At 51.3% G+C, this 11,630-nt stretch overlaps 1 protein-coding gene across 1 annotated transcript; it reads left to right on the plus strand.

Moving 5' to 3' along the window:
• The first annotated feature begins 1,787 nt into the window (after positions 1-1,787).
• On the plus strand, positions 1,788-7,830 carry LOC144674876 (protein BTG3-like). Its single transcript, XM_078536032.1, has 4 exons — positions 1,788-1,960; positions 5,450-5,587; positions 6,244-6,451; positions 7,559-7,830. Exons 1-4 carry the CDS (start codon positions 1,788-1,790, stop codon positions 7,760-7,762), a joined length of 723 nt encoding a protein of 240 aa, XP_078392158.1. The 3' UTR covers positions 7,763-7,830.
• Positions 7,831-11,630: the final 3,800 nt, after the last annotated feature.

The raw sequence follows: 11,630 nt of genomic DNA on the forward strand, positions 1-11,630 counted from the left end.
TACTCGGCCCCTCAGGAAGTGTTAGCTCCGCCCTGCAATTGGAAAAACAAAAATGCCCCCGTGTGACCTGAAGACTGAGGGTAGTTGCGGTTTCTGTGGGGCCTGTAATGGACACTGGGGGAGGATGTTTGATATGGACACCTTCCTGGACAGTGGCACCAGAGTTACTCAGGGAAAGTAGCGCTTTTCCCCACCTCAGGACGTCCCAAAGCCTTTCACAGCCAACGAAGGACCTTTTTTTTGTGTGTGAGCTCACTGTTGTAATGTAGGAAACGCAGACAATTTACGCACAGCAAGATCCCACAAACAGCAATGTGATAATGACTCAGATCATCTGGGTTTTTTTTTTAGTGATGTTGTTTAAGGGATAAATATTGGCCCCAGGACCACGAGGAGAACTCCCCCCACCCCCCACCCCCACCCCACCCCCTGCTCTTCTTCCAAATAGTGGCCGTGGGATCTCCCCGCGACGCCTCCCTTGGCCGAATGTCAGTCTGGATTGTGAGCTCCTGGTCTTTGTACTGGGAGGCTGGTGCCCACAACCCTGTGAGTCAGTAGTAAGTGTGCGACGGACTGAGACACTGACTCACTTTGCTGGGCCGACAGGGCTTCCATGGAGCTTGTGTCTCTGAATCCACCGCAGTTAGAAACAAAACAACATGTTTACAAAAATCAGCTGTTTCACCTGAGGACAGTTTTAACAATCTGAAGGATGGCAGACTTCAGTGCAATTTGGATGTGAGATTGACTCTCACTTTTACTGTTTTACGCTCGGACATTGAATGCAAAGTGTTCTGTCCGAGAGAGGGATGTCCTTCTCCTGCTGTGTGACTATGAACAACATCTGGAGTAAGGACTGGCTCCTTGTCCCTGTCTCCACGTCCTCCCATTTACCTTTATAACGTTTTCCGTTTTAATGTTGTGGGGCTAATATTCACCCACCCCCCTCCCACCCCAATGAATATCGCTGTCAAATAAAAATCGGATCTGGGTCACTATCGCATTGTCCTTTGTGGGATCTTGCTGTGCGCAAATTGACTTTTGGTTTTCCCCCCATTACGATGGTGACCCCCACTTCATAAATGGAAGGGAGTCATTTGGCTGTGAGGCTCTTTGGGATATCTTGCAGCGGTTAAAGGCGTTACAGAAATGTGAGTTCTTCACCGGATATACAGCAGGCCATTCGGCCCATCCGCTCCGTGCCGGTGTTTCTGCTCCACACGAACCTCCTCCCACCCACCCCCCTCTCTCCATCTCACCCCATCACCCTATCCTTCCATTCCTTTCTCCCTCATGTGTTTATCCAGCTTCCCCCTAAAACACATCGATACTATTCACCTCCACCACTCCCTGTGGGAGCGAGTTCCACATTCTCCCCACTCTCTGGGTAAAGAGGTTTCTCCTGAATTCCCCATTGGGTTTATTAGTGATGATCTTATATCGATGGTCCCTAGTTCTGGTCTCCCCCACACACAAGAGGAAACAGTCTGTCTGTATCCAGGTGCGTGTTCCAGAAGTGTCTTGTCAGCAATGCCTACCACAGTCAAATAGCTCGCCAGCCATCACTATTGTGGGGGGGGGCAGGTCAAAGAGTTGCTGGTGGTGGGGGTGGGATGTTGTTGACACAAAGGGGTCATTCCAGCAGCCAGACCATGATCTCTATATTCCATCACCCTTCTCCCCACCCCCCTCCCTCACCCAACCCCAACATCCCCGACTGTAACACACTCTGAACTGGTTAATCTCTAAACACCCCCACCATCCCCCTGCAGATACACCAGGAGACTATGAAGGAGGAGATCGGAGCCGGAGTGTCCTTCCTGGTCAGCTTGGTCAGGAATCGCAGCAGGCTACATCAGGAAAAGATCGAGGAGTTTGGGGAGAAGCTCACTGCGATACTGTACCGAAAATACCAGAATCACTGGTACCCAGCCAATCCCAGCAAAGGACAAGCATACAGGTAAGCAAACAGCAGAGCCGCCCAATACAATGGCTAGAATATTACAGCACAGAAACGGGCCATTCAGCCCATCTGCTCCGTGCCAGTGTTTCTGCTCCACACGAGCCTCCTCCCACCCCCTGTTCATCTCACCCCATCACCATATCCTTCTATTCCTTGCCCCCTGCCCGCCCCATGTTTTTATCCAGCTTCCCCCTGAAAGAGCATAAAATATTGGACAGCACACCAGGGAGGACTCTCCTCACTATTTCTTGCATTGTGCTGAGGGTCATTGTCCATCCACTTGCGAGAGCAGATGGAACAAGTCCTGGGTATGAGTCTCCACCCCAGAGACTTCAGCCCCATAATCCAGGCCGACACTCCACAGTGCCAGTGCCGAGGGGGCGCCGCGCTGTCAGAGGGTCGGTGCCAAAGGAGACGCTGGCCTTCAGGTGAAACTTTAAACCAAAGTTCCCGTCTGCCTCCTTGGTGGGTGTAAATGATCCCACGGCCACTATTTGGAAGAGGAGCAGGGGGAAGGTCCTGGGGCCAATATTTACCCCTCAACCAACATCACTAAAAAAACAGATGATCTGGGTCATTGTCACATTAATGTTTGTGGGAGCTTGCTGTGCACAAATTGGCCGCCACGTCTCCGACATTACACAGTGAACATACTTTTGAATAAGTAATTCATTGGCTGTGAAAGGTTTTGGGACATCCTGGGGTGGTGAAGGCGCCAGAGAAATGCAAGTCTTTATTTTGAAAAAAGCAAAAAAACTGCAGATGCTGGAAATCCAAAACAAAAACAAAAATACCTGGAAAAACTCAGCAGGTCTGGCAGCATCTGCGGAGAGGAAAACAGTTAACGTTTCGAGTCCGTATGATTCTTCAACAGAACTAAGGAAAAATAGAAAAGAGGTGAAATATAAGGTGGTTTAAGTGGGGGTGGGACAGGTACAGCTGGATAGAGGGCCAGTGATAAGGTGGAGATAGCCAAAAGATGTCATAGACTAAAGGGCAAAGAGCTGGTGACGGTGGTGATATTATCTAAGGGATGTGCTAATGGGGACATTAAGGGTAGAAAGCAGGACGAGCAAGGTACCAGGTAGCCCTAGTGGGGGTGGGGTGGGGGGGAAGGGATCGAAATAGGCTAGAAGGTAAGAGATAAAACAATTGATGGAAATACATTTAAAAATAATGGAAATAGGTGGGAAAAGAAAAGTCTATATAAATTATATATAAAAAGGGGGATCGGAAAGGCGGTGGGGGTGGAGGAGAGAGTTCATTGATTGTCTTTGTTTTGAAAGTTGCTCGAAGTTGTCCCTGCAATACCGGCCTTTTCACACCTGGGGGCGCCGCTGCACAGTTTTAAATTTGGATGAGCAGCGCCATCTAATGGCTGAACCGCTTAAAGCCCCTTTAAATCTGATACAATGAAATTGTAGGGGCATCTTAAAGGAAGGGAGATGGAGGTGGAGAGGTTTCGGGAGGGAATTCCAGAGTTTAGGGCCCCAGGCAGCTGAAGGCACGGCCACCAATGGTGGAGCGATGGAAATCAGGGGATGCTCAAGGGGCTGCAATTGGAGGAACGCAGAGATTTTGGAGGGTTGTCGGTCTGGAGGAGATTACAGAGATAGGGAGGGTTGTAGGGGCTGTAGGAGGTTACAGAGATAGGGAGGGTTGTAGGGACTGTAGGAGGTTACAGAGATAGGGAGGGTTGTAGGGGCTGGAGGAGGTTACAGAGATAGGGAGGGTTGTAGGGGCTGGAGGAGGTTACAGAGATAGGGAGGGTTGTAGGGGCTGGAGGAGGTTACAGAGATAGGGAGGGTTGTCAGGCTGGAGGAGGTTACAGAGATAGGGAGGGTTATAGAAACTTGGAGGAGATTACAGAGATAGTGAGGGTTGTAGGGGCTGGAGGAGGTTACAGAGATAGGGAGGGTTGTATGGGCTGGAGGAGGTTACAGAGATAGATAGGGTTGTAGGGGCTGGAGGAGGTTACAGAGATAGGGAGGGTTGTAGGGGCTGGAGGAGGTTACAGAGATAGGGAGGGTTGTCAGGCTGGAGGAGGTTACAGAGATAGGGAGGGTTGTCAGGCTGGAGGAGGTTACAGAGATAGGGAGGGTTATAGAAACTTGGAGGAGATTACAGAGATAGGGAGGGTTGAAGGGGCTGGAGGAGGTTACAGAGATAGGGAGGGTTGTAGGGGCTGGAGGAGGTTACAGAGATAGGGAGGGTTGTAGGGGCTGGAGGAGGTTATAGAGATAGGGAGGGTTGTAAGGGCTGGAAGAGGTTACAGAGATATGGAGGGTTGTGGGGGCTGGAGGAGGTTACAGAGATGGGGAGGGTTGTAGGGGCTGGATGAGGTTACAGAGATAGGGAGGGTTGTAGGGACTGGAGGAGGTTACAGAGATAGGGAGGGTTGTAGGGACTGGAGGAGGTTACAGAGATGGGGAGGGTTGTAGGGGCTGGAGGAGGTTACAGAGATGGGGAGGGTGGCAGGGGCTGGAGGAGGTTACAGAGATAGGGAAGGTTGTAGGGACTGGAGGAGGTTACAGAGATAGGGAGGGTTGTAGGGACTGGAGGAGGTTACAGAGATAGGGAGGGTTGTAGGGATTGGAGGAGGTTACAGAGATAGGGAGGGTTGTAGGGACTGGAGGAGGTTACAGAGATAGGGAAGGTTGTAGGGACTGGAGGAGGTTACAGAGATAAGGAGGGTTGTAGGGGCTGGTGGAGGTTACTGGGATAGAGAGGGTTATAGAAGCTGGAGCAGGTTACAGAGATAGGGAGGGTTGTAGGGACTGGAGGAGGTTACAGAGATAGGGAGGGTTGTAGGGACTGGAGGAGGTTACAGAGATAGGGAGGGTTGTAGGGACTGGAGGAGGTTACAGAGATGGGGAGGGTTGTAGGGGCTGGAGGAGGTTACAGAGATAGGGAGGGTTGTAGGGACTGGAGGAGGTTACAGAGATAGGGAGGGTTGTAGGGACTGGAGGAGGTTACAGAGATGGGGAGAGTTGTAGGGACTGGAGGAGGTTACAGAGATAGGGAGGGTTGTAGGGACTGGAGGAGGTTACAGAGATGGGGAGGGTTGTAGGGACTGGAGGAGGTTACAGAGATAGGGAGGGTTGTAGGGACTGGAGGAGGTTACGGAGATAGGGAGGATTGTAGGGACTGGAGGAGGTTACAGAGATAGGGAGGGTTGTTGGGGCTGGAGGAGGTTACAGAGATAGGGAGGGTTGTAGGGACTGGAGGAGGTTACAGAGATAGGGAGGGTTGTAGGGACTGGAGGAGGTTACAGAGATATGGAGGGTTGTGGGGACAGTTTTGGAAACAAGGATGGAAGTTTTAAAATGGAGGCGTTGTTGGACTGAGAGCTAATGTATGTCAGTGAGTGACGGGGTGAAGGCTGAACAGGACTTGGTACAACTTGGGAAAAGGGCCAGTAGGGTTCTGGATGGTCTAATGTCTGTCCTCTTGGATCCTTCAGTATATTTTTTCTCTCCCTGGTAGATGCATTCGGATAAACAGGAAACATAAAGCAGACCCATCCTTGTTGCTCGCTTGTCAAGACTGTGATCTGGAATATAACCAGTTGAGACTGCCCAAAGAGATTACGTTGTGGATTGATCCCCAGGAGGTGTGCTGCAGGTAAGTCTTCACCTGGACGGTTTAGCAACACAGTCACCGCAGAGACAAACACAAGGAGCTCATCTGGAGAATTGTGTCCGATTCCGACTGCCTCACACTTTAGGAGGGAAGGCGAGGCCTTGGGGAGGGTGAGGGGGAGATTGACTCGAATGGCGCCAGGGAAGAGGGACTTCAGTCCATGTGGAGAGACTGGGGAAGCTGGGATTGTTCTCCTTAGAGCAGAGAAGGTTAAGGGGGAGATTGAATCGAGGCGTTCAAAATCATGAGGGGGTTTGGATAGAGTCAATAAGGAGAAAGTGTTTCCAGTGGCAGGAGGGTCGGTAACCAGAGGGACACAGATTGAAGGGAATCGGAACCAGAGGGGGAGATGAGAATTTTTTTTACACAGCGAGTTGTTGTGATCTGGAAGGCGCTGCCTGAAAGGGGGGTGGAAGCAGATTCAACAGGAACTTCCAAAGGGGGAATTGTGTCTGTCTGTCTCTCTCTCTCACTGGTGTGCTCTCTGTCTCTCCTTCACTGTACGGTAAACCTTCCCTCGGCTGTGTTCTGCCAGTTTGTGTGGGTGTTTGTTGTTTATACCAGGTTGTTAGTGGCTGTGTCTCGCGTGTTGCTGCCTGACCCGATTCCCACTAAATCTTCATTTGAAATTCCTGCAGGTGTAGTGATGGGAGTCTGCCTTTCACTGTCGCTCAGTTTGGACAAGACTCCAGGAGGGCGGCGTCGTTAGACTCTGAGCAAGGCAGCGCGTCCTCGGAGTGCAGCACACCTGACTGCCACTCGGAGACTTCGTCAGATGAAGGGGAACATGCCAAAGGTCAAACAGTGAAGGAAACTGCAGCAAAAACAGCTGAAGCTACTGGCAAGGTAAAGAGAACATTGAGCACCCAGTGCTGGGAGGGGTCGGAGTGAATGATTCCAATACTCTCCGGGCCGATCTCCCACCTTCTACCCCTGGAAACTCATCAAAAACTCAACTGCCCCCAGACCCTAACTCACATTGAGTCCCGTTCACCCATCACTATCCTGTCGCTCACTGACCTACACTGGCTCCTGGTCCAGCAACACCTCCGTTTCTAAAAAAAAATTTCATCCTTATTTCAAATCCTTCCTCACCCCTCCCTATTTCTATAAACCCCTGGAACCCTCCCTATCTCCGTAATCTCCACCAGCCCCTACAACCCTATCTCTGTAACCTCCACCAGCCCCTACAACCCTCCCTATCACCATAACCTCCTCCAGCCCCAACCCTCCCTATCTCCATAATCTCCTCCAGCCCCTACAACCCTATCTCTGTAACCTCCTCCAGCCCCTACAACCCTCCCTATCACCATAACCTCCTCCAGCCCCAACCCGCCCTATCTCCGTAATCTCCTCCAGCCCCTACAACCCTATCTCTTTTACCTTTTCCAGCCCCTACAACCCTCCCTATCTCTGTAACCTCCTCCAGCCCCTACAACCCTATCTCAGAAACCTCCTCCAGCCCCTACAACCCTCCCTATCTCCGTAATCTCCTCCAGCCCCTACAACCCTCCCTATCTCTGTAACCTCTTCCAGCCCCTACAACCCTCCGAGATCTCTGCGCTCCTCCAATTCTGGCCTCTTGACCATCCCCCGCTTCCCATCGCTCTGCCATTGGCGGCCATGTCTTCAGCTGCCTGGGGGCCCTAAGCTCTGGAATTCCCTCCCTAAACTCACTCACTCCCTCCCGAACACAGTCTGTCTCTCTTTCTATCTGTGGGAACTGGCTGTGCAATTGTTGGCTGCCCACATTTCCTCTATTTACAACAGTGACCACACTTCAAATAAATTACTTCATTGGCTGTGAAACACTTTGGGACGTCCTGAGGTGGGGAAAGGCGCTAGAGAAATGCAAGTCCTTGCACATGGCCTGTGGAGACGGGGCTGGGGATTAAATGGAGCTTGTGTGTTTGATTTGTCATGTTTAATTGATTAAATAATTTTATCCCTTAGGTTTCTGGAAGTTTCTCCCAGTGCACTTCTGCGTGGCCTCTGTACCCTCACAAGCCGGTGCAGTATGCCAGATTCTACCAACCCGTCCCCCTCATCAGCTACTACTTGATACCCGGACTGGACAAGGCCCTGCAACCTCCCCCAGGCTTCCTCCTGCCTCAGGTGCAGGCCCACTGCTCGAAGATCGGCAAAAGGCACAAGTGATGAAGGTCCTGGCTAGCAGAGGGATCGGATACCTCGCTCACACTGAGCTGTGCCAACCCTGTGCTTAACTGCTCCATTCTAACACCCATGGGCATGTTTGCAAGTGGCTGAGCTGTGTGTGTGTGTGAGCGCGGTGTGTGTGTGAGAGCGAGGTGTGTGAGTGTGTGTGTGTGAGCGCGGTGTGTGTGTGTGTGTGTGTGAGCGCGGTGTGTGTGTGTGTGTGAGCGCAGTGTGTGTGTGAGCGAGGTGTGTGTGTGTGAATGAGTCAGAGAGAAATGTTGCTGTATATAACATTCACTACTCACCTGTGTGTGTAAGGCCCACACTGCCTATGTGTGTTTGTGGGTTTACACTGCTGCTCCTGTGTGTCTGTGTATACTTTATATATAATTGAAGCCGTCTCTGTATTATAAATCTGTACTAAAAACTCAGGTATCTTTGAAAATATGAGGTGTGTCCACATTGCCTGACAGGTGATTGTTATTTATCATGTTTACAGGGGGAGTGTGTGAAATACCCCAGAGTCTCTGTTAATATGTATTTGTTAAATTATCATCTATCTGGCTTGTGGAATATTTAATGTTTTTGCACTTTTATTTTATTTCCTGCTGCTGATCACTCTCCATTTGCTCCTTTTGAAATCTCAGAGCCTCTCTTGGGTAAGAAACTTAGCTGTGATGCTTATCATAGCCAAATAGCCCATCAACATCCACTGAGTGAGGCTCCAGAAGGTGCCTGGCGAATGGATTGCTGAAGACATTAGGACAAACTCTAGCACTCAAAAGAGTGTGTTTTCTGTGCAATATACATTGAGCAATTTAAATTTTTTAAATCCAAAAATTGTTTAAAAGGGATTTGGGGAATTGTTTCCTGAGGATGAGGTGTTGAGGAACAACTCTGGATCCCTGGGATTTTTTAGCTCTTCTTCCTTAATGTGGGAATAGTTATTCCCATGTTCCTGTATCTTTCTCCCAGGTTAGGGGAAGGGTCCCTATCTCTGAATGGCCTCCTGAAACAGCTTGCTGTGTTTATTCATACCAAAGGCCGCAGTGTGTTAACACAGTGATCCTCTGGTCTGCTGTCCTGCTGCCATTGCCCATTCCCACCCTCAAACAGTGACTTGTGTTTCCACCCCAGTAACCCAGGGACACAAGCTCCCCAGTGGGGTGAGTGGAAGCCCCTTGCCCAGACCCTCACCCAGTTCATGTCTCTCCAAGTCTTTACAGATATTGGAGAAAAATCACAGCGGACCAACACAGTGTTACTGCTCCCCAACTGGTGAATGGGAGAAACTTTTATAAAACTCAGTATTTATTGACCGTCAGTTAAGCGCGAGTTAAATGGCTTATTCTGAATGTCTCATTAAATTTCTTTTTTCTTTTGTGTAAAATAAATTAAACCACTTTGTTCAAACAACATTCCCAGGGTGGTGTGAGTTTCTGTAAAGATTGGAATACTGATTTCCTCCTTTTGGACAACTTCATGTGTTCATCAGCTGAGGCACTTTGGGACTTTCATGGAACAATACTGGTCACTCGTTAGGGTGGGGGAGGGAGTGGGATTTTTTAATTCATTCATGTGGGCGTCATTGGCCGGGCCAGCATTTATTGCCCATCCCTAATTGCCCCTTTAGAAGGTGGTGATGAGCTGCCTCCTTGAACTGCTGCAGTCCATGTGGTGTAGGAACACCCACAGTGCTGTCAGGGAGGGAGCTCCAGGATTTTGACCCAGCGACAGTGATGGAACGGCCGATGGATTTGCAAGTCAGGACGGTGAGTGGCTTAGAGGGGAACTTCCAGGTGGTGGTCTTCCCAACTATCTGCTGCCCTTGTCCTTCTAGATGGTAGTGGTGGTGGGTTTGGAAGGTGCTGTCTAAGGAACCTTGGTGAGTTTCTCCAGTGCATCTTGTAGATGGTACACACGCTGCTGCTACAGTGCGTCGGTGGTGGAGAAAGTGAACGTTTGTGGATGGGGTGCCAATCAAGCGGGGCTGCTTTGTCCTGGATGGTGTTGAGCTTCTTGGGTGTTGTGGGAGCTGCACTCATCCAGGGCAAGTGGGGAGTATTCCATCACACTCCTGACTTGCACCTTGTAGATGGTGGACAGGCTTTGGGGAGTCAGGAGGTGAGTTACTCACCGCAGGATTCCCAGCCCCTGGCCAGCTCTTGTAGCCACAGTGTTTATATGGCTAGTCCAGTTCAGTTTCTGGGTGGAGAGAAGGCACCAATTTCTCCCCAATTCCAGGGTTGGAGGACTTGTGGAAGAATTGACCCGAGCCACCAAAGCAGAACAGCAAACTGGAGAAACAGCAGACTTAACATGGAGTTCAACAACTTCCAGTCATGAAAGTGCTTTTATTGTTATAGCTCATTTTTATTCATTGATTTATCCCCTTTTTTATCCCACTTGCTATCCTTCTCGCTTCCAATGTCCCCTCTCCCCACCCCAAAGGACCATCTGTCACTTCTTCCATGTTGTTCTTTCACCGACTGGAAACCCTCGTTCTGCTATTAACACATTCTCCTGTCGGAGGGTCAGTACTGAGGGGGCTCCGCGCTGTCGGAGGGTCGACACTGAGGGGGCTCCGCGCTGTCGGAGGGTCAGTACTGAGGGGGCTCCGCGCTGTCGGAGGGTCAGTACTGAGGGGGCTCCGCGCTGTCGGAGGGTCGACAGTGAGGGGGCTCCGCGCTGTCGGAGGGTCAGTACTGAGGGGGCTCCGCGCTGTCGGAGGGTCAGTACTGAGGGGGCTCCGCGCTGTCGGAGGGTCGACACTGAGGGGACTCCGCGCTGTCGGCGGGCCAGTACTGAGGGGGCTCCGCGCTGTCGGAGGGTCAGTACTGAGGGGACTCCGCGCTGTCGGAGGGTCGACACTGAGGGTGCTCCGCGCTGTCGGAGGGTCATTACTGAGAGGGCTCCGCGCTGTCGGAGGGTCAGTACTGAGGGGGTCAGTGCTGTCGGAGGGTCAGTACTGAGGGGGCTCCGCGCTGTCGGAGGGTCAGTATTGAGGGGGCTCCGCGCTGTCGGAGGGTCAGTACTGAGGGGGTGCCGCGCTATCGGAGGGTCAGTACTGAGGGGGCGCCGCGCTGTCGGAGGGTCAGTACTGAGGGGGCTCCGTGCTGTCGGAGGGTCAGTACTGAGGGGGCTCCCCTCATCATGTTAATACTCTGAGGTGCTTCAATACAACGATGATATATTTAGTGTTCACTGTACACTTTCCGTCTGAGTCGTACAGCCCGAGGGGTCTATACAATTCCCAGCCCCTCGGTGCACTGTAGCTGAAAGGTCTTAGACAGCGACCTTTCCCCATTGCGCCTTTGTGGCGGCTGCCCCCAGACTCTAATACATCCCTCAGCACGTAGTCCACGGTACCTCATTGTGGGGGGGGGAGAGAGAGAGATGGGGGGAGGGCTGGCACCCGCAGGGCAGTGGTGGTGTTGGGGGGGGAGCCTCCACAGCGCAGAGGGTTATATGTTCATATGTAACAATCATCCATTCTGGGCTGATTTTCCCCTCCCTGACACAGGCTCAGTGCTGGGGAAACTCAGTCGGTGCTGGACAGTCCCGTTCCCCAGAAGGTTTTGTTCTCCAGCCGCTCCATCCTGATGCTCAGGTGCTGTTGTCACAAGGCCCCGTGTTTCATCTGGACAGGTCACCCCTGTCAAAGGGACATCCTTAGATGCTTCATTTCGATTGTTCGAGTGTCGATTCCTAGGAGAGAAAAACCAGCAGAGTTCAGGTGACATTAAAAGAATCCAACACTTTGGACAAGTGTGGAAAGGAGCCGTTCAGGAGCACAGACCGATTAAATTACACTCAACATCCTGGGTACCAATAGCAGCTGGAAAGTGGGTCACAGGAGCTGCACGGT

Source organism: Cetorhinus maximus, unplaced genomic scaffold (genome assembly GCF_964194155.1).
Source record: "Cetorhinus maximus unplaced genomic scaffold, sCetMax3.hap1.1 HAP1_SCAFFOLD_839, whole genome shotgun sequence".
Classification (NCBI taxonomy): Eukaryota; Metazoa; Chordata; class Chondrichthyes; order Lamniformes; family Cetorhinidae; genus Cetorhinus; species Cetorhinus maximus.